General features: G+C 53.0%; 1 protein-coding gene across 1 annotated transcript in view; it reads left to right on the top strand.

The window, feature by feature from the left end:
• Nucleotides 1-17,527, top strand: part of CCDC86 (coiled-coil domain containing 86) — a 31,504-nt gene extending 13,977 nt beyond the window's left edge. The window contains exons 2-4 of the mRNA XM_063958441.1: nucleotides 306-435; nucleotides 1,676-1,750; nucleotides 17,001-17,527. Of these exons, the coding sequence (XP_063814511.1) occupies nucleotides 306-435; nucleotides 1,676-1,750; nucleotides 17,001-17,225 (430 nt within the window). The 3' untranslated portion in view covers nucleotides 17,226-17,527. The remainder of the gene's footprint in view (nucleotides 1-305; nucleotides 436-1,675; nucleotides 1,751-17,000) is intronic.
• Nucleotides 17,528-17,995: the final 468 nt, after the last annotated feature.

Here is a 17,995-nt window from a genome sequence, read left to right as displayed (position 1 = left end):
GATACACCTGAAGAGGGACTTACATTAATATAAACTATCAATAAATATACACAACCCATTCTGTCTCACAGCTGTCATTTATACCCAGGGAATATACATATCAACGACAATTCCCATACAAGAACAAAGATACCCCCTCCCCCTTCTTCATCCATTTCTCCCCCCCCCCCCCCCCCTCCCCCACAGACATTTACACCCCCCATAGCGCGATGACCATTTCCTTCCATCTCTGGTGTTTGCCCAACATAATCCTAATTAGATGTTCGTTCTTTTAATTTAAATTATTTTTGATTTCTCCTCCTCAGGTTCTCCAGCATGGTGAAAGACCGCCCATTGCGCACCTCTTGGGAGGTGAAGATGAAAGAACGCCAGGAAAAGAAGATGGTCAAAAGCTTAGCCCAACAATTAAAAGATGATAAGCAACGAGAAAAAGAAGTGAGTCCAGCCCTGCAGTGTGATTTAGCAGGGCATTACCGACAGACAGCAGTGTTATAATCCAACTACAACCATCTTTCTTCGCGCCTATACATGGAAGCGTTCATTGGTCATTGGGACACTTATTAGCGCTTACTGGCCATGCTGACTTCTTGCACCCACAGGCCAGAACTTCATACAGCGTCTAGTTATTTACTTATTTATTTATTATAAACTACTGCGAGTTAGGTATACCTGCTCATAATGCTGATGATATCCTGCAAATACCCATCACCTAAAGGTCTGCCTAACATTCCACAGATCTCTACCTGTTAAATCATGTAGGGGGAGATGTATCGAACCTTGGAGAGAAATAATGCACCAATCCTTCAGCTTGTAACTGCCATTTTACAAGCTGTGTTTGAAAAAGGACAGCGGTTGGTTGGTACTTTATCTCGCTCCAAGTGTTGATGCATCTCCCCCTTTACATGTCAGTCTAGTCTATTATTAGTATAATAATTAGGGGTAGATTTACCAACAGCCTGTGACATGGCAGTTAGGAGCCAATTGGCTGGGACTTAATCTCCATCCAAGGCTTAGTAAATAGACCCCTTAATCTCCTATATAGATTTTACTCTTTCCATGTACTGCGTCGGTGCCTGCACACACATGTGACTCCAAGGCTATACTAGATGATAAAGCAAGTAAAGGAGTGAGAATTGTCTGGCTATGCACTGCTGTGGCAGCTGTGGCGGCTCTGAAGGGAGTACATGGTTGAGTGATATACATAGATAGGTGCACTTATTTCTAAGGACCCTGACGATGATGTGTCAGAGGTGTACTCATGACCCGTGGTGTATTAAATACAAGTTTATTGTATCAGGAGCAATACAAGTAGAGGTCACAGTGATCCTGCAGGAGAAACAGATTAATCATTCCAGACCATAACAGAGATCATTATGTAACAGCAAAAGTTCAAGATGCAATTTAGGGCAGGAGGTGGGAGGGTTTAGGACTAGGGTAGCAGGGAGATGTTGGTTACTGCTTAAAAGGCGGCTGCTGCTGCCAGCTGTTACACAAAATCCCCTGGGCCAGAACCGGGTTTTATGTATTATGGAAGGATGCAGGGGTTTTACTCAAACTAGTAATGTATTCAGTCTGCAGAGCGTACCAAATACGCGTCTTGCTGTTCTAATTGCACTGTTCCGATTATGGCACTTGATTCATTAGTGTCTCTTGTGCATCTCTTGTATGTTTATAGGAAAAAAATAAACGGCGTGAAGAGAACCTCAGGCGTCGGCTGGAAAACGAGAGGAAGGCGGAGGTGGTACAAGTGGTAAGTTTTAGTGCGTCTTTTCTTTCTAATTTTGTTTATTTTTCTAATGTCCCCAGCAGAACTCGCGATCCTGACTCTAGGTCTTCAATGTCTAGGTCGACATGCATTAAGTCAACATTTACAAAATGCCCACATGGTCAAAAGGTTGACACTGGGAATGGTCGACATGGACACAGGGTCGACAGGTTCAAATGGTCGACATTGCAATGGTCGACACATTTTCTGGGGGGGTTCATGTTTTTGGACTTTTTCCATTCTTGACTATCCATGTCACAAATCATAACCTTTAGCAACCTTGTGTCAAGCGGATCAGAGCGAGGCACCGTGCCCGAGGCGTAGGCAGCCCACGAGGGATGGTGGTCACAGATGGAAAAACTATCCACAACTCCAAAAATGCAACAACAAAAAAAAAGTATAGACCATTTTTGTTTTCGACCTTTTCAACCTGTCGAACCTTTGTCCATGTCAACCTTTTGTCAATGTTCACCATATTGGGTCGACCTTATGACTGTTGACTCAGTCGTTGTAGGTTTTCTGGACCACAGTAGCCGAACTCATCCTACTTTCTTTACTGTGGCCATTAAAGCAGAAAGCAGTAGGGCCCAACTCACAATAGCTTCCATTCTAGTGAATGGGTTGATATCTTTGCAATCTTCAAAAGCAGTACATCTGGTGACACTCAGACTGCCACTGAGCTCCACGAGGAGAGCACACTGTCAGCTTAATTACACTGCGCTGTGGAGCCATGAGACTCCAGTGACAATCTGCAATTTAGGCATTGTCCTGGACCAGCAGGTTCTCCGTAGGAGTCCATACGGGTTGGGGCAGAGAGACCGGCAGCATGCTGGCCGGGGGTATGCGCAACAAGCCCCTTTCAGGCACGCTATGCTCACCACAGGTTCTCTTCCCACTCTCTGGGTGTCGTGGACACCCATGAGTGGGAATAGTCCCTGTGGGCCGGCATCTTGGATGCTAGGGATCCCGGTGGTGTCATCGTGACTGCCGGGATCCTGAGTGGCGGTCATGACCGCACCTCATCCATCCATACATGTGGAGGCAGCTTAACTATTATTTCTCTGACGTCCTAAGTGGATGCTGGGACTCCGTAAGGACCATGGGGAATAGCGGCTCCGCAGGAGACTGGGCACAACTAAAGAAAGCTTTAGGACTACCTGGTGTGCACTGGCTCCTCCCACTATGACCCTCCTCCAGACCTCAGTTAGAATCTTGTGCCCGGCTGAGCTGGATGCACACTAGGGGCTCTCCTGAGCTCCTAGAAAGAAAGTATATTTTAGGTTTTTTATTTTACAGTGAGATCTGCTGGCAACAGACTCACTGCAGCGAGGGACTAAGGGGAGAAGAAGCGAACCTACCTAACTGGTGGTAGCTTGGGTTTCTTAGGCTACTGGACACCATTAGCTCCAGAGGGATCGACCACAGGACCCGACCTCGATGTTCGGTCCCGGAGCCGCGCCGCCGGCCCCCTTACAGAGCCAGAAGCAAGAAGTGTTCCGGAAAATCGGCGGTAGAAGACTTCTGTCTTCAACAAGGTAGCGCACAGCACTGCAGCTGTGCGCCATTGCTCCTCAGGCACACCTCACACTCCGGTCACTGATGGGTGCAGGGCGCTTGGGGGGGGGGGGCACCCTGAGGGCAATATAATACACCTTGGCTGGCAAATCATCACAATATATAGTCCCAGGGCTATATATGTGATAAATTACCCCTGCCAGAATCCATGAAAAAAGCGGGAGAAAAGTCAGCCGAAATAGGGGCGGGGCTATCTCCCTCAGCACACTGGCGCCATTTTTTCTTCACAGTGCAGCTGGAAGACAGCTCCCCAGGCTCTCCCCTGTAGTTTTCAGGCTCAAAGGGTTAAAAAGAGAGGGAGGGGCACTAAATTTAGGCGCAATATGTGTATACAAGCAGCTATTGGGGGAAAAATCACTCAGTTATAGTGTTAATCCCTGCATTATATAGCGCTCTGGTGTGTGCTGGCATACTCTCTCTGTCTCCCCAAAGGACTTTGTGGGATCCTGTCCTCAGTCAGAGCATTCCCTGTGTGTGTGCGGTGTGTCGGTACGGCTGTGTCGACATGTTGGATGAGGAAGGTTACGTGGAGGCAGAGCAGAGGCCGATAAATGGGATGTCGCCCCCTGTGGGGCCGACACCAGAGTGGATGGATAGGTGGAAGGTATTAACCGACAATGTCAACTCCTTACATAAAAGGCTGGATGACGTGACAGCTGTGGGACAGCCGGCTTCTCAGCCCGCGCCTGCCCAGACGTCTCAAAGGCCATCAGGGGCTCAAAAAACGCCCGTTACCTCAGATGGCAGACACAGATGTCGGCACGGAGTCTGACTCCAGTGTCGACGAGGTTGAGACATATACACAATCCACTAGGAACATACGTTGCATGATCTCGGCAATGAAAAATGTGTTACACATTTCTGACATGAACCCAAGTACCACATAAAAGGGGTTTTATGTTTGGGGAGAAAAAGCAGCCAGTGTTTTGTTCCCCCATCAGATGAGTGAATGAAGTGTGTAAAGAGCGAGGGTTCCCCTGATAAGAAAATGGTATTACTGCTGGCGTACCCTTTCCCGCCAGAGGATAGGTCACGTTGGGAGATATCCCCTAGGGTGGATAAGGCGCTCACACGTTTGTCAAAAAAGGTGGCACTGCCGTCTGGGGATACGGCCACTTTGAAGGAGCCTGCTGATAAAAAGCAGGAGGCTATCCTGAAGTCTGTATATACACACTCAGGTACTATACTGAGACCTGCATTTGCCTCAGCATAAATAGTGCTGCTGCAGCGTGGTCTGATACCCTGTCAGATAATATTAATACCCTAGACAGGGATAATATTTTGCTAACATAGAGCATATTAAAGACGTCGTCTTATATATGAAGGATGCACAGAGGGATATTTGCCGGCTGGCATCCAGAATTAATGCAATGTCCATTCTGCCAGGAGGGTATTGGAGACCCGGCAGTGGACAGGTGATGCTGCCTTTAAAAGGCACATGGAGATTCTGCCTTATAAGGGTGAGGAATTGTTTGGGGATCGTCTCTGGGACCTCGTATCCACAGCAACAGCTGGGAAGAATTTTTTTTACCTCAGGTTTCCTCACAGCCTAAGAAAGCACCGTATTTTCAGGTACAGTCCTTTCGGCTTCAGAAAAGCAAGCGGGTCAAAGGCGCTTCCTTTCTGCACAGAGACAAGGGAAGAAGGAAAAAGCTGCACCAGACAGCCAGTTCCCAGGATCAAAAATCTTCCCCCGCTTCCTCTGAGTCCACCGCATGACGCTGGGGCTCCACTGGTGGAGACAGGTGCGGTGGGGGCGCGTCTCGGGAACTTCAGGGACCAGTGGGCTTGCCCACAGGTGGATCCCTAGGTTCTGCAAGTAGTATCACAGGGATACAGGCTGGAGTTCGAGGCGACTCCCCCTCGCCGTTACCTCACATCAGCCTTGCCTGCTGCCCTCGGAGAAAGGGAGATAGTACTGGCGGCAATTCACAAGCTGTACTTCCAGCAGGTGAAATCAAGGTACCCCTCCTTCAACAAGGCCGGGGTTACTATTCCAGAATGTTGTGGTACCGAAACCAGAAGGTTCGGTGAGACCCATTCTAAAATTGAAATCCTTGAACACTTATATACGAAGGTTCAAGTTCAAAATGGAATCGCTCAGGGTGATGATTGCAAGCCTGGAGAATTTCATGGTATCACTGGACATCAAGGATGCTTACCTGCATGTCCCTATTTACCTCTTCACCAGGAGTACCTCAAAATTGTGGTACAGGATTGTCATTACCAATTCCAGACGTTGCCGTTGGTCTGTCCACGGCACCGAGGGTATTTACCAAGGTAATGGCCGAAATAATTATCCCGTACTTGGACGATCTCCTTATAAAGGCGAGGTCCGGGGAGCAGTTGTTCGTCGGAGTAGCACTATCTCGGGAAGTGCTACAACAGCACGGCTGGATTCTGAATATTCCAAAGTCGCAGCTGGTTCCTACGACGCGTCTACTGTTCCTGGGTATGGTTCTGGACACAGAACAGGATAAAAAGGGTTTCTCCCGGAGGAGAAGTCCAAGGAGTTGTTGTCTCTAGACAGAAACCTCCTAAAACAAATACAGGTGTCGGTGCATCAATGCACGCGAGCCCTGGGAAAGATGGTAGCTTCTTACGAAGAAATTCCATTCGCCAGGTCCCATGCAAAGATCTTCCAGTGGGATCTGTTGGACAAGTGGTCCGGGTCGCATCTTCAGATGCATCGGCGGATAACCCTGTCTCCACGGGCCAGGGTGTCGCTGTTGTGGTGGCTGCAGAGTGCTCATCTTCTAGGGAGCCGCAGATTCGGCATACCGTACTGGGTCCTGGTGACCACGGATGCCAGCCTTCGAGGCTCGGGGGCAGTCATACAGGGAAGAAACTTCCAAGGACTATGGAAAAGTCAGGAGACTTCCCTACACATAAATATTCTGGAACTAAGGGCCATTTACAATGCCCTAAGTCAGGCTAGACCCCTGCTTCAACACCGGCCGGTGCTGATCCAGTCAGACAACATCACGGCGGTCGCTCATGTAAACCGACAGGGCGGCACAAGAAGCAGAATGGCGATGGCAGAAGCCACAAGGATTCTCCGATGGGCGGAAAATCATGTGTTAGCACTGTCAGCAGTGTTCATTCCCGGAGTGGACAACTGGGAAGCAGACTTTCTCAGCAGACACGACCTCCACCCGGGAGAGTGGGGACTTCATCCAGAAGTCTTCCAAATGATTGTACACCGTTGGGAAAGGCCACAGGTGGACATGATGGCGTCCCGCCTCAACAAAAAGCTACAAAGATATTGCGCCAGGTCAAGGGACCCTCAGGCGATAGCTGTGGACGCTCTGGTAACACCGTGGGTGTACCAGTCGGTGTATGTGTTCCCTTCTCTGCCTCTCTTACCCAGGGTAATGAGAATAATAAGAAGGAGAGGAGTAAGAACTATACTCATTGTTCCGGATTGGCCAAGAAGAGCTTGGTACCCAGAACTCCAAGAAATGATCTCAGAGGACCCATGGCCTCTGCTGCTCAGACAGGACCTGCTGCAGCAGGGGGCCTGTCTGTTCCAAGACGTACCGCGGCTGCGTTTGACGGCATGGCGGTTGTACGCCGGATCCTGAAGGAAAAGGGCATTCTGGAGGAAGTTATCCCTACGCTAATTAAAGCTAGGAAAGAAGTGAACGCAAACCATTATCACCGCATATGGCGGAAATATGTTGCGTGCTGTGAGGCCAGGAAGGCCCCTGTGACAGGACGGTACCGTACGAAAGCACTCGCCGCTTTCGCGTCCCGTTGACTGCGCACAGATTGGAAGGTCAAGCCGCACGAGGCCTGACCACATAGGGGATTCCCGCTTACCGTCAGTAACCGCCTGTTACTGACTCCACCCACTGCGCTGTGGGCGGATTCTCGCTGCCACCACCAAACTCCTAACCTGCCGTGGCGTTTGGAACCACGGTTCTGCTCTGTATGTGCCGACGCACTGCCTTACCACAGCTGTGTGGTGCTGACGAATCCCCACTAGCCACTTGCTAGGCCTCTACCGGTAGCTGGCGGAAGGCGGAGCTTGGAGACGCTAGGTGCTTCCCTGGACAGCCGGAGGACGGGGCTAGGTTTGGCCTAACCCTGTTGGTCACAAGATGAAACAGTCTTCTTGAGGCAAAGATGTTTATTGCTCAATAACCTTTAAAAAGGCTCCTCCCTATTGCTAGGGGTAACAGCATACAATCAGCTGTTTTCAGCAGAATAAGATGGAATAACACACACCTATGGGCCAACTGCCCTTCTTTTATCCCTCTCCAAGACCCCTTACCACAGGGGATAAGCCCGCCCTGTGGTGCACAACCAATCAACGTTTACCCATGAGCTGTGCATGCTCTGGTCTCATGCACAGCTAACATTGTCCTCTATGGACAGTGGGGAGTGGTCGGTCTCCTTTGCCTCTTGGAGAATCAGGATACTCCCCGGTGCCGTTCAGTCTGGCTGGGGGGAAGTTTTCCCTCCTAAACTGACTTCCAGAAACCTGCCCGGGACCCATCTCACTGCCTGCAGCCTGGATTTGGGCTCCAGAGCTGGGCAGCCTGGCTCCCCGGTCCAGGTCTCCTGGCCACCACGGTTGATCTCCATGGAGCTCCAAGAAACCACTCAGCTTGTTTCATAGCTAAGCTGCTTCTCTTTCTCCCTGTGCCCCTTGGAAATGTGAGGCTGGATGGGAAAGCATTCCGTTTTTGGGGAAAAGGTCTGGGAGAATCCATCAGCCTGCACAGCCATGGATTCCCCCCTCCTGGGACACACAATCAAGTAAGTGCAATTTACCTTTAAATACATTACATTTAAATCACACTGTACATGTTTATACATTTAAATACACTCTGAGCCTGCACAGGCTCCACATACCTAGGCACTGCAGTGCCTTACAACACACTGTACTTTCTACATTTTACACAATGTCTTGTTGTTTAACTACTGTGCCCAGCGCTGGGCTTCCCTAGCCCTGCAGCCTGGCTGCTAGGGCTCTCTCTCAGTGCTGGAGGTATGGGGCTGGCTTCCCCCATCCTCCAGCCTGCCTTCCTGCCTCTGGGGTCCAGGGAGCTGGCTCTCCCTGTCCCCCCAGTGTGGCACTACTCAGTGGCCTCACCGCACAGTGCGGCGCACCCCCCTGTACCGAAGCCCGGCGGCCCGGGACACTTGTCCCGGCCGCCGTGACTCTGGCTTGTTTCAGCGCTGAGGCGCCGGGAGCGTAGCTCCCGGACCCCAGCGCTCACCATCCTAATTCACCCACGCCGCTAGGGAGCCGGCTAGCCCGGTCCCCCATGAGCGGCGCCTGTGGTGGCCTCGCCGCGCAGGGAGCCGGCTAGCCCGGTCCCCTGTATGCGGCGCTGATTGTAAGTGCCCTCGCCGCAGCGTCCGGCGGGGAGCCGGGCTGCGGCGCACCCCCCTCGCCGTCCCGGCTGCTGCGGCTGGCCACCCGTGCTGGGCTGAGGCGCCGGGAGCAGAGCTCCCGGCCCCCAGCGGCGGCTCTCCCTTCTCCCCGGCGCGCACACTCCAGTGCGCCCGGGGCTTCACCGACCGCTGCCGGGAGCGGAGCTCCCGGACTCCGGCGGTCAGCGGCTGCCCTCTCCCCCGGCGCGCACACTCTGCTGAGCGCGCCGGGGGCTGCCCTCACTGCCGTGGTCTCCGGAGGGGTCCTGGACCACGGCACATCTTAAAATACAATTTTAAACAGTTACTACAACACGGCGCCTAGCGCCCAACACATTTAAAATCTGGCTTTGTCCTTTTAAAATGGCGCCGGGCACTAGGGGTTTACCCCTTCAGTGCCGCAGGCGGCCATTCTCCTCGTGGCTGGGGTCCCTCCGGCCACACTCCCCCCTCCCCCCCTCCCCCCCCCCCCCCCCCCCCCACTCAAGCGGGTCAACCAGGGACCCATGTCCCAACGATTTGGGTCCCGGTCCCGCAGTCCGTTGGGGTGAAGGGGACGCTACCTGGGGGTTGTAGGCTCTGGCCTAGACAGTTCATCCATAGTGTAGTGGGCCTCTCTTCGTGGGTGCACAATGTTCAAATAGTCCACCTGAAGTCCAAGTTCAAGGCGCCACCACAAAAGTCTGTCCAATTCCCCCAAGGTAGGTTGCAGCCACCGAACAGGTAGGTGGTAAGTCACCACGGTGGGGGGCCGGTTACAAACAAGTGCCACCCACGGTGTCCCAACTGTGGCATACCCCACCTCCCACAATAGCAGTATATTGCTCAACCAGGCCACAGGGTGCTCCTGCCCATATGGCTCTTTCTGGCTCGGTACTGCTCCCAGTCCGTGCAGTGGCGCAATAGTTCGTAACACACAGTCCTGGTCAAGAATGTGCGCCATCAGCACTGGAGCGGGTACCCGAGCCTCCTTCAATGACTGGAATGCCAACTCGCAAGCGGGTGCAAAGTCCACTGACTTGGGAATGCCCTTTCTAGCCATCTCTGTCAAGGGGTTCACTACAGGACTAAAGTCAATGACAACATGTCCGTAGGGCCTTACAGGTTCTAAGGTCAGTACCGGTCTGGGTGATGTGGGTCGGGGACAGCCTCTGGTTGCCTCCACCCCCTCTGGGTTGGGCCTACCCCTGTCTCCTCCCACATTGTGCCCCAGGCACTGCACCTTCGTCATACCTATCTGGCAACTGTCTGCCCTAACTGTCAGACCTGCCCTCCAATCCTCCTCCGTCGACCTATGACTTGGGAAACCTACCCTGTCACCTAGGCCTACTCCTTCATCCTCGTCCGCTACCTGTGCCACAGTGATGGCAGCCAGACCACCAGCCTCTGGATCCTGTGTGGCATCCACTACAGGGAGGCTGCGTGTCTTCCCCGATCTACTGCGCACAGGCAGGGAACCTGCTATGTTCACAGCAACTTGCTGCAAGGGTTCTCCTATGGGCAGAGGCCGAGAGACAACACAACCGCTGGAGTGCCCCAGCTGCCAACGCATGGCACCAGCCTTACAGTTGGTCTGGGCGTCATCCGACATTCCAGACCAGGGTAAGCTCTGTGTCAGGCACTTCAGGGTACGGTCTGTCTCCGGGTTACTGTCCAAAGGGGTTTCACTGGCAACCGACACCGGTTGCGCAGGAACTTTCCCTGAGGGGACCAGTTGGACACATTCCCTATCTAGTCTATCCCCTCCCACTTTCCTGTCTACCCTGTACCTTAACCCTTCCCGCCAGGTCAAACTTCCTGCCCCAACCCTGTCAAGGCCGCTGCCAGAGTGGCGCCTCATGCCTTTCGGGGATGGGTCAGAGAGTTGAGCCTCCCTAAACTCCTGCCTGTGGCCCTCAATCTCTCCTAAATTGGGACACTCTACAGGGGGATCTAGGTGGGGACTACTAGGGTCAGTCTGGTAGGGGTCAGTCACGGAAAAGTCAGTGTGGTTTCTCATACTCACCGCCGGAGTTGGCAAACCACTTGGGTCAGGAGCATCATTGGGCACCCCCACAGGATCAAACGAGCCGGAACCGACATCCTCTGCGTTGCTAGTGGACGTGGGCATACCAGAGGCAAAAGGCATGCGGGGTCGATGTGCTGATCTAGCCGCTGTAATCTTTTCCTCTGGGCTGGTTGATGCTGTGGTTGGCTGTGCTGGCAGTTGTCTAGCAGCTGTAGTCTTTTCCTCTGGGCTGGGCTGTGCTGGAGTAGCTGATCTCAATGGTGGGTTTGGAACTTGACTCCGGGGAATAGCGCCAACAAACGTAGTGACGATCCCACCACCCAGATCATTTCCTAGGACCACATCAGTTGGGAGACCATCCATGACGGCAACTTCTCGCAACTCTGGTCCAGCTCCCCAGTCCAGGTAGACTCTTGCCATGGGAACCGCTTTCTCTGTTCCTTCTGCCAGGGTGACCGTGGCAGTGCGACCCTGCAATACTGCAGCAGGATCTATAAGGTGGGGGCTCACCACAGTGATTGAGGCCCCAGAGTCTCTTAGGCCTTCCCCCTGCAGGGGTCCCACGTGGACCGGCTGCAGGTGCCTCCACATGTTGTGTAGGGGCTGTTTGGCCATGCAGGTGACTCTCTCCGCAGAGTGCACCTGTCTCTCGCCACACTCCATCGTACTGACTGGAGGGGGAACAGTCTCTGTAGGCTCATCTCCTCTCGTCAAACAAGCGAGCCGGGCTCCAGCACTCGGATTTGGGGCACGAGTCTGGGGTGCTTGGGATGCAGGACAGTTCATCCTCAGATGTCCGATTTTCCCACAGCCGTAGCACTTCTTCTCCAGTCGTGGCACCGATGATCTCTGATCAGTTGCAGGGACGCTGCGGTGCGGTTGCTGGCCAAGAGCACCCGGGTTGGAAGATGCTTGTCTTTGGGGGTGATGAGCTGAAGAGGGGGGTCCCCTTGGTGGTGCAGTCTTTTGGAGCTGGCTGGGCGCTTCTGCCCCTGTGGCCGAATTGCCACATACTTGTCGGCTAATTAGGCAGCCATCTTTAAGCTGGGTGGCTCCCGATCTAGCACCCACTCCTTCACTTCTTGGGTGCACCGGCGGTAGAACTGCTCCCTGCAGATCAGGTCGATCAGTGCGTCCCATGTAGTGGCTTCCGAATCCTTCACCCACTTCACCACGTACTGCCGCAGCTGGGTGGCGAACTGCTCATGGGTGCTGCTAGGATTCTTGGGCAAGTCTCTGAACTTCTTCCTGTAAGACTCTGGAGTGATGAAGAATCGCTGGAGGAGGGCCTTCGCGACTTCGTCGTAGTTCCCACAGTCCTCCGTCGCCACTCCTCGATAGGCCTCCAAGGCCTCTCCATGCAGAGTGGGCACAAGGTGTCTCACCCACTCTGACTTGGGTAGATCGTGTAGTTTACAAGTCCTTTCAAAAACTTGTAAATGTCCATCAATGTCCCCATCACTGTCTGCAAACTTGGCAAACTGAATTCGTCCTGATCTGTGTACAACAGCTGACAACGGCTCCCGGGGTACCACAGCCTGTGGTGCCCGCTCATCACGCCACATCTGGATGATGATCAGGCGCTCTTGCTCCGTTGCCCTTTCCCCCAATTCCGCTAGCCGATCTGCTAGGGTATCCGGGCCGCCCCCCCTGGGACGTTGGGATCCTGGCCCTGCTAGGGATTGCTGGGAAACATTGCTGCTGTGAGAGAGGGCGGGGCTTGTGGTTCTCACCGGTTCCTTACGAAGGTCCACTGTTGGGCCGTCCTCTGAGATGCTGACGCCGTCAGTGCTTTCCACCTCCGCCCGATGAGACTCCTCCACGCTCCTGAGCGCCGCCTTCATGACGCTTCTGGACGCGTTGGAAGGGATATCCACACCCTTCCCCTGGCATACGATCTCCAGATCCTCCTTGGACATTCCGCTGAATTCCGCCATCTTGTGCGTTCTCCTGCGCTGCAGTTACTCCTCTCCTGAGTAACTCGGCTTCTCCAATCAGGTGATGAAAAGCCGCCTGGGAATATCCCACCACTATGCCACCAATTTCTGTGACAGGACGGTACCGTACGCGTCCCGTTGACTGCGCACAGATTGGAAGGTCAAGCCGCACGAGGCCTGACCACATAGGGGATTCCCGCTTACCGTCAGTAACCGCCTGTTACTGACTCCACCCACTGCGCTGTGGGCGGATTCTCGCTGCCACCACCAAACTACTAACCTGCCGTGGCGTTTGGAACCACGGTTCTGCTCTGTATGTGCCGACGCACTGCCTTACCACAGCTGTGTGGTGCTGACGAATCCCCACTAGCCACTTGCTAGGCCTCTACCGGTAGCTGGCGGAAGGCGGAGCTTGGAGACGCTAGGTGCTTCCCTGGACAGCCGGAGGACGGGGCTAGGTTTGGCCTAACCCTGTTGGTCACAAGATGAAGCAGTCTTCTTGAGGCAAAGATGTTTATTGCTCAATAACCTTTAAAAAGGCTCCTCCCTATTGCTAGGGGTAACAGCATACAATCAGCTGTTTTCAGCAGAATAAGATGGAATAACACACACCTATGGGCCAACTGCCCTTCTTTTATCCCTCTCCAAGACCCCTTACCACAGGGGATAAGCCCGCCCTGTGGTGCACAACCAATCAACGTTTACCCATGAGCTGTGCATGCTCTGGTCTCATGCACAGCTAACATTGTCCTCTATGGACAGTGGGGAGTGGTCGGTCTCCTTTGCCTCTCCCATCTTGGAGAATCAGGATACTCCCCGGTGCCGTTCAGTCTGGCTGGGGGGAAGTTTTCCCTCCTAAACTGACTTCCAGAAACCTGCCCGGGACCCATCTCACTGCCTGCAGCCTGGATTTGGGCTCCAGAGCTGGGCAGCCTGGCTCCCCGGTCCAGGTCTCCTGGCCACCACGGTTGATCTCCATGAAACCACTCAGCTTGTTTCATAGCTGAGCTGCTTCTCTTTCTCCCTGTGCCCCTTGGAAATGTGAGGCTGGATGGGAAAGCATTCCGTTTTTGGGGAAAAGGTCTGGGAGAATCCATCAGCCTGCTCAGCCATGGATTCCCCCCTCCTGGGACACACAATCAAGTAAGTGCAATTTACCTTTAAATACATTACATTTAAATCACACTGTACATGTTTATACATTTAAATACACTCTGAGCCTGCACAGGCTCCACATACCTAGGCACTGCAGTGCCTTACAACACACTGTACTTTTCTACATTTTACACAATGTCTTGTTGTTTAACTACTGTGCCCAGCGCTGGGCTTCCCTAGCCCTGCAGCCTGGCTGCTAGGGCTCTCTCTCAGTGCTGGAGGTATGGGGCTGGCTTCCCCCATCCTCCAGCCTGCCTTCCTGCCTCTGGGGTCCAGGGAGCTGGCTCTCCCTGTCCCCCCAGTGTGGCACTACTCAGTGGCCTCACCGCACAGTGCGGCGCACCCCCCTGTACCGAAGCCCGGCGGCCCGGGACACTTGTCCCGGCCGCCGTGACTCTGGCTTGTTTCAGCACTGAGGCGCCGGGAGCGTAGCTCCCGGACCCCCAGCGCTCACCATCCTAATTCACCCACGCCGCTAGGGAGCCGGCTAGCCCGGTCCCCCATGAGCGGCGCCTGTGGTGGCCTCGCCGTGCAGGGAGCCGGCTAGCCCGGTCCCCTGTATGCGGCGCTGATTGTAAGTGCCCTCGCCGCAGCGTCCGGCGGGGAGCCGGGCTGCGGCGCACCCCCCTCGCCGGCTAGCAGCCCGGGACGTCCGTCCTGGCTGCTGCGGCTGGCCACCCGTGCTGGGCTGAGGCGCCGGGAGCAGAGCTCCCGGCCCCCAGCGGCGGCTCTCCCTTCTCCCCGGCGCGCACACTCCAGTGCGCCCGGGGCTTCACCGACCGCTGCCGGGAGCGGAGCTCCCGGACTCCGGCGGTCAGCGGCTGCCCTCTCCCCCGGCGCGCACACTCTGCTGAGCGCGCCGGGGGCTGCCCTCACTGCCGTGGTCTCCGGAGGGGTCCTGGACCACGGCACATCTTAAAATACAATTTTAAACAGTTACTACAACACGGCGCCTAGCGCCCAACACATTTAAAATCTGGCGCCAAGCGCCCTTTGTCCTTTTAAAATGGCGCCGGGCACTAGGGGTTAACCCCTTCAGTGCCGCAGGCGGCCATTCTCCTCGTGGCTGGGGTCCCTCCGGCCACAGCCCCAAAGGAGGAATTTCAGCTAGGTCGATTTCTGCACTTCCTACAGTCAGGGGTGACTATGGGCCTAAAATTGGGTTCCATTAAGGTCCAGATTTCGGCTCTATCGATTTTCTTCCAAAATAGAACTGACTTCACTGCCTGAAGTTCAGACTTTTGTTAAGGGAGTGCTGCATAGTCAGCCCCCGTTTGTGCCTCCAGTGGCACCGTGGGATCTCAACGTGGTGTTGGATTTCCTGAAGTCGCTTTGGGTTGAGCCACTTGAATCCGTGGAGCTACAATACCTCACGTGGAAAGTGGTCATGCTGTTGGCCTTGGCCAGGCGTGTATCAGAATTGGCGGCTTTGTCATGAAAAAGCCCTTATCTGATTTTTTATATGGATAAGGCGGAATTGAGGACTCGTTCCCAATTCCTTCCTAAGGTGGTATCAGTTTTTCATGTGAACCAACCTATTGTGGTGCCTGCGGCTACTTGGGACTAGGAGGATTCCAAGTTACTGGACGTAGTCAGGGCCCTGAAAAGTATATGTTTCCAGGACGGCTGGAGTCAGGAAAACTGACTCGCTATTTATCCTGTATGCACCCAACAAGCTGGGTGCTCCTGCTTCTAAGCAGACTATTGCTCGCTGGATCTGTAGCACGATTCAACTTGCACATTCTGCGGCTGGACTGCCGCACCCTAAATCTGTAAAAGCCCATTCCACGAGGAAAGTGGGCTCTTCTTGGGCGGCTGCCCGAGGGGTCTCGGCTTTACAAATTTGCCGAGCTGTTACTTGGTCGGGTTCAAACATTTTTGCAAGAGTCTACAAGTTTGATTCCCTGGCTGAGGAGGACCTATAGTTTGCTCATTCGGTGCTGCAGAGTCATCCGCACTCTCCCGCCCGTTTGGGAGCTTTGGTATAATCCCCATGGTCCTTACGGAGTCCCAGCATCCACTTAGGAAGTTAGAGAAAATAAGATTTTACTCACCGGTAAATTTATTTCTCGTAGTCCGTAGTGGATGCTGGACGCCCATCCCAAGTGCGGATTGTCTGCAATACATGTATATAGTTATTGCCTAACTAAAGGGTTATTGTTGAGCCATCTGTTGAGAGGCTCAGTTATATTTCATACTGTTAACTGGGTATAATATCACGAGTTATACGGTGTGATTGGTGTGGCTGGTATGAGTCTTACCCAGGATTCAAAATCCTTCCTTATTGTGTCAGCTCTTCCGGGCACAGTATCCTAACTGAGGTCTGGAGGAGGGTCATAGTGGGAGGAGCCAGTGCACACCAGGTAGTCCTAAAGCTTTCTTTAGTTGTGCCCAGTCTCCTGCGGAGCCGCTATTCCCCATGGTCCTTACGGAGTCCCAGCATCCACTACGGACTACGAGAAATAGATTTACCGGTGAGTAAAATCTTATTTTAATCTCCTCTTTCCTCCCCTGCGATGCACCAAAGCCAGGTGACTTAGTGATTCCTGAGAACCATGGGCTTGATTCTGAGATATGCGCAGGAAAGGGTCTGCCCGCAGATTCACAATAATGTGCAGAACGTGCCTTGCAATGATGCCTGTAGTTCCCCTCTGCCTGATTGATAGGTAGGGCCATTGAGGGGGTGGAGGGAGGGCTGCATTCCTGAAAATGTGTGGCCCCCCCTTGGTTTCCGGGAGGGAAGCTCCAAGGGTCTGCGTGTCACCAAGCAGACTTGTTGGCCTCACAGCCTCCACTTCCATCGGCCAGCTGCATAAGCTGGTCGTGATGTTGGGTCTCCGCTTGCGACGTCAGTCGTAGTGCTGAGATTGCAGATACATGCAGGAGGCGTCTCTTGCCTGTCCCTCTTATAAATCAGACAGAAAATCAATGCTTCTTGCATGTGGCATTGAACTTCCATCCATCTCTGAATCCGTATTGTAATACCACTGCATTCAGCACTTCAAATATTGTGGAAGCTTGGACTTTACTCTCTTCTCCTATAATTACCTCATTATAATAATTGTACTATAATCATATATGATGCTGTCCTGCTTCCATAGTAAATGTGTCAGAATACACCACCTGCGTCTTCATTAATGTCACTGACGATACATACCCCTCTCCTTCCTCTCAGATCCGGAATCCAGCCAAGCTGAAACGTGCACGCAAGAAGCAGCTGCGCAATATTGAGAAGAGAGACACTCTCAAGATGTCCCAGGCTGGGAAAAGGCTGTCTCAGAAAAAGCCTGCGCCTGCAAAGGCCAGTAAAGAGGGTGAGACTGTACCTGGGAAAAAGCTGACTCAGAAAAAGGCTGCGCCTGTAAAAGCCATTGAAGAGAGTGAGACTGTCCCCAGATGAGCCATAGCCTTTCACGATGGACATAGACTCATTGAAATACTGAAGCTTCTGTGTCAACCGTAAAGATGTCTTGAGGGGAAGGGGGGGGGGGGGGGGGGAAGAAGAAGCAGCGAGAGCCAGCAGGTGTCTGAGGAGCTATCTCATCCAGCTGTTATTGGTTACATGTCATTCTGACTGGACTTCTCATTGAATATAACACATACTTATTTTCACTAAATGGTTCTTTTGGGAAAAAAATGGTATTATGAAGAACCAGTATATTGCATTCTGAATCTTTTATAAATGATTCCCTCCCCCTTTAACTGTTCTCCAAATTGTCAATTTTTCTCCCTTTTCCCATTTAGCAAATTTGGACTTCAGGTACCAGTGGCAGTGCCAGAGTAGGGCCTCTGGCTAATTATCACCACCACTGAGAGTAGATAAACTTACACAAGGGAACATCCCAGTATGGTAAATTTGATCATGCCTTGATAAGTGTGTGGGGCAAGTTTATCCAGAACGCACAAAATGTACAATGTGATTGGTTTGTATTTGATGGCACATTCGTCTTGGGGACAATAATGCAGACTTTTAAAATGCTTTTTACAGGAAGATGTGGTAACGTCTACTGGGGTTTGGGAAACATTACCATGCATCCATGATATCCCTTTTACACCAAGCTTTTGACCTGGGTAAATCTGGGTCGCAGCCATGTGTAAAAGGGTTTACCTGAGTCCAGTGACCTGAGAATACAACCTGGCTAGCTTGCAGGGTAAACTGGTAAGCCAGGT

The sequence above is a fragment of the Pseudophryne corroboree genome, chromosome 3 (genome assembly GCF_028390025.1).
Source record: "Pseudophryne corroboree isolate aPseCor3 chromosome 3, aPseCor3.hap2, whole genome shotgun sequence".
Classification (NCBI taxonomy): domain Eukaryota; kingdom Metazoa; phylum Chordata; class Amphibia; order Anura; family Myobatrachidae; genus Pseudophryne; species Pseudophryne corroboree.
The sequence above is the reverse complement of the archived record's forward strand: the minus strand, read 5'-3'. Positions and strand labels throughout refer to the sequence as shown.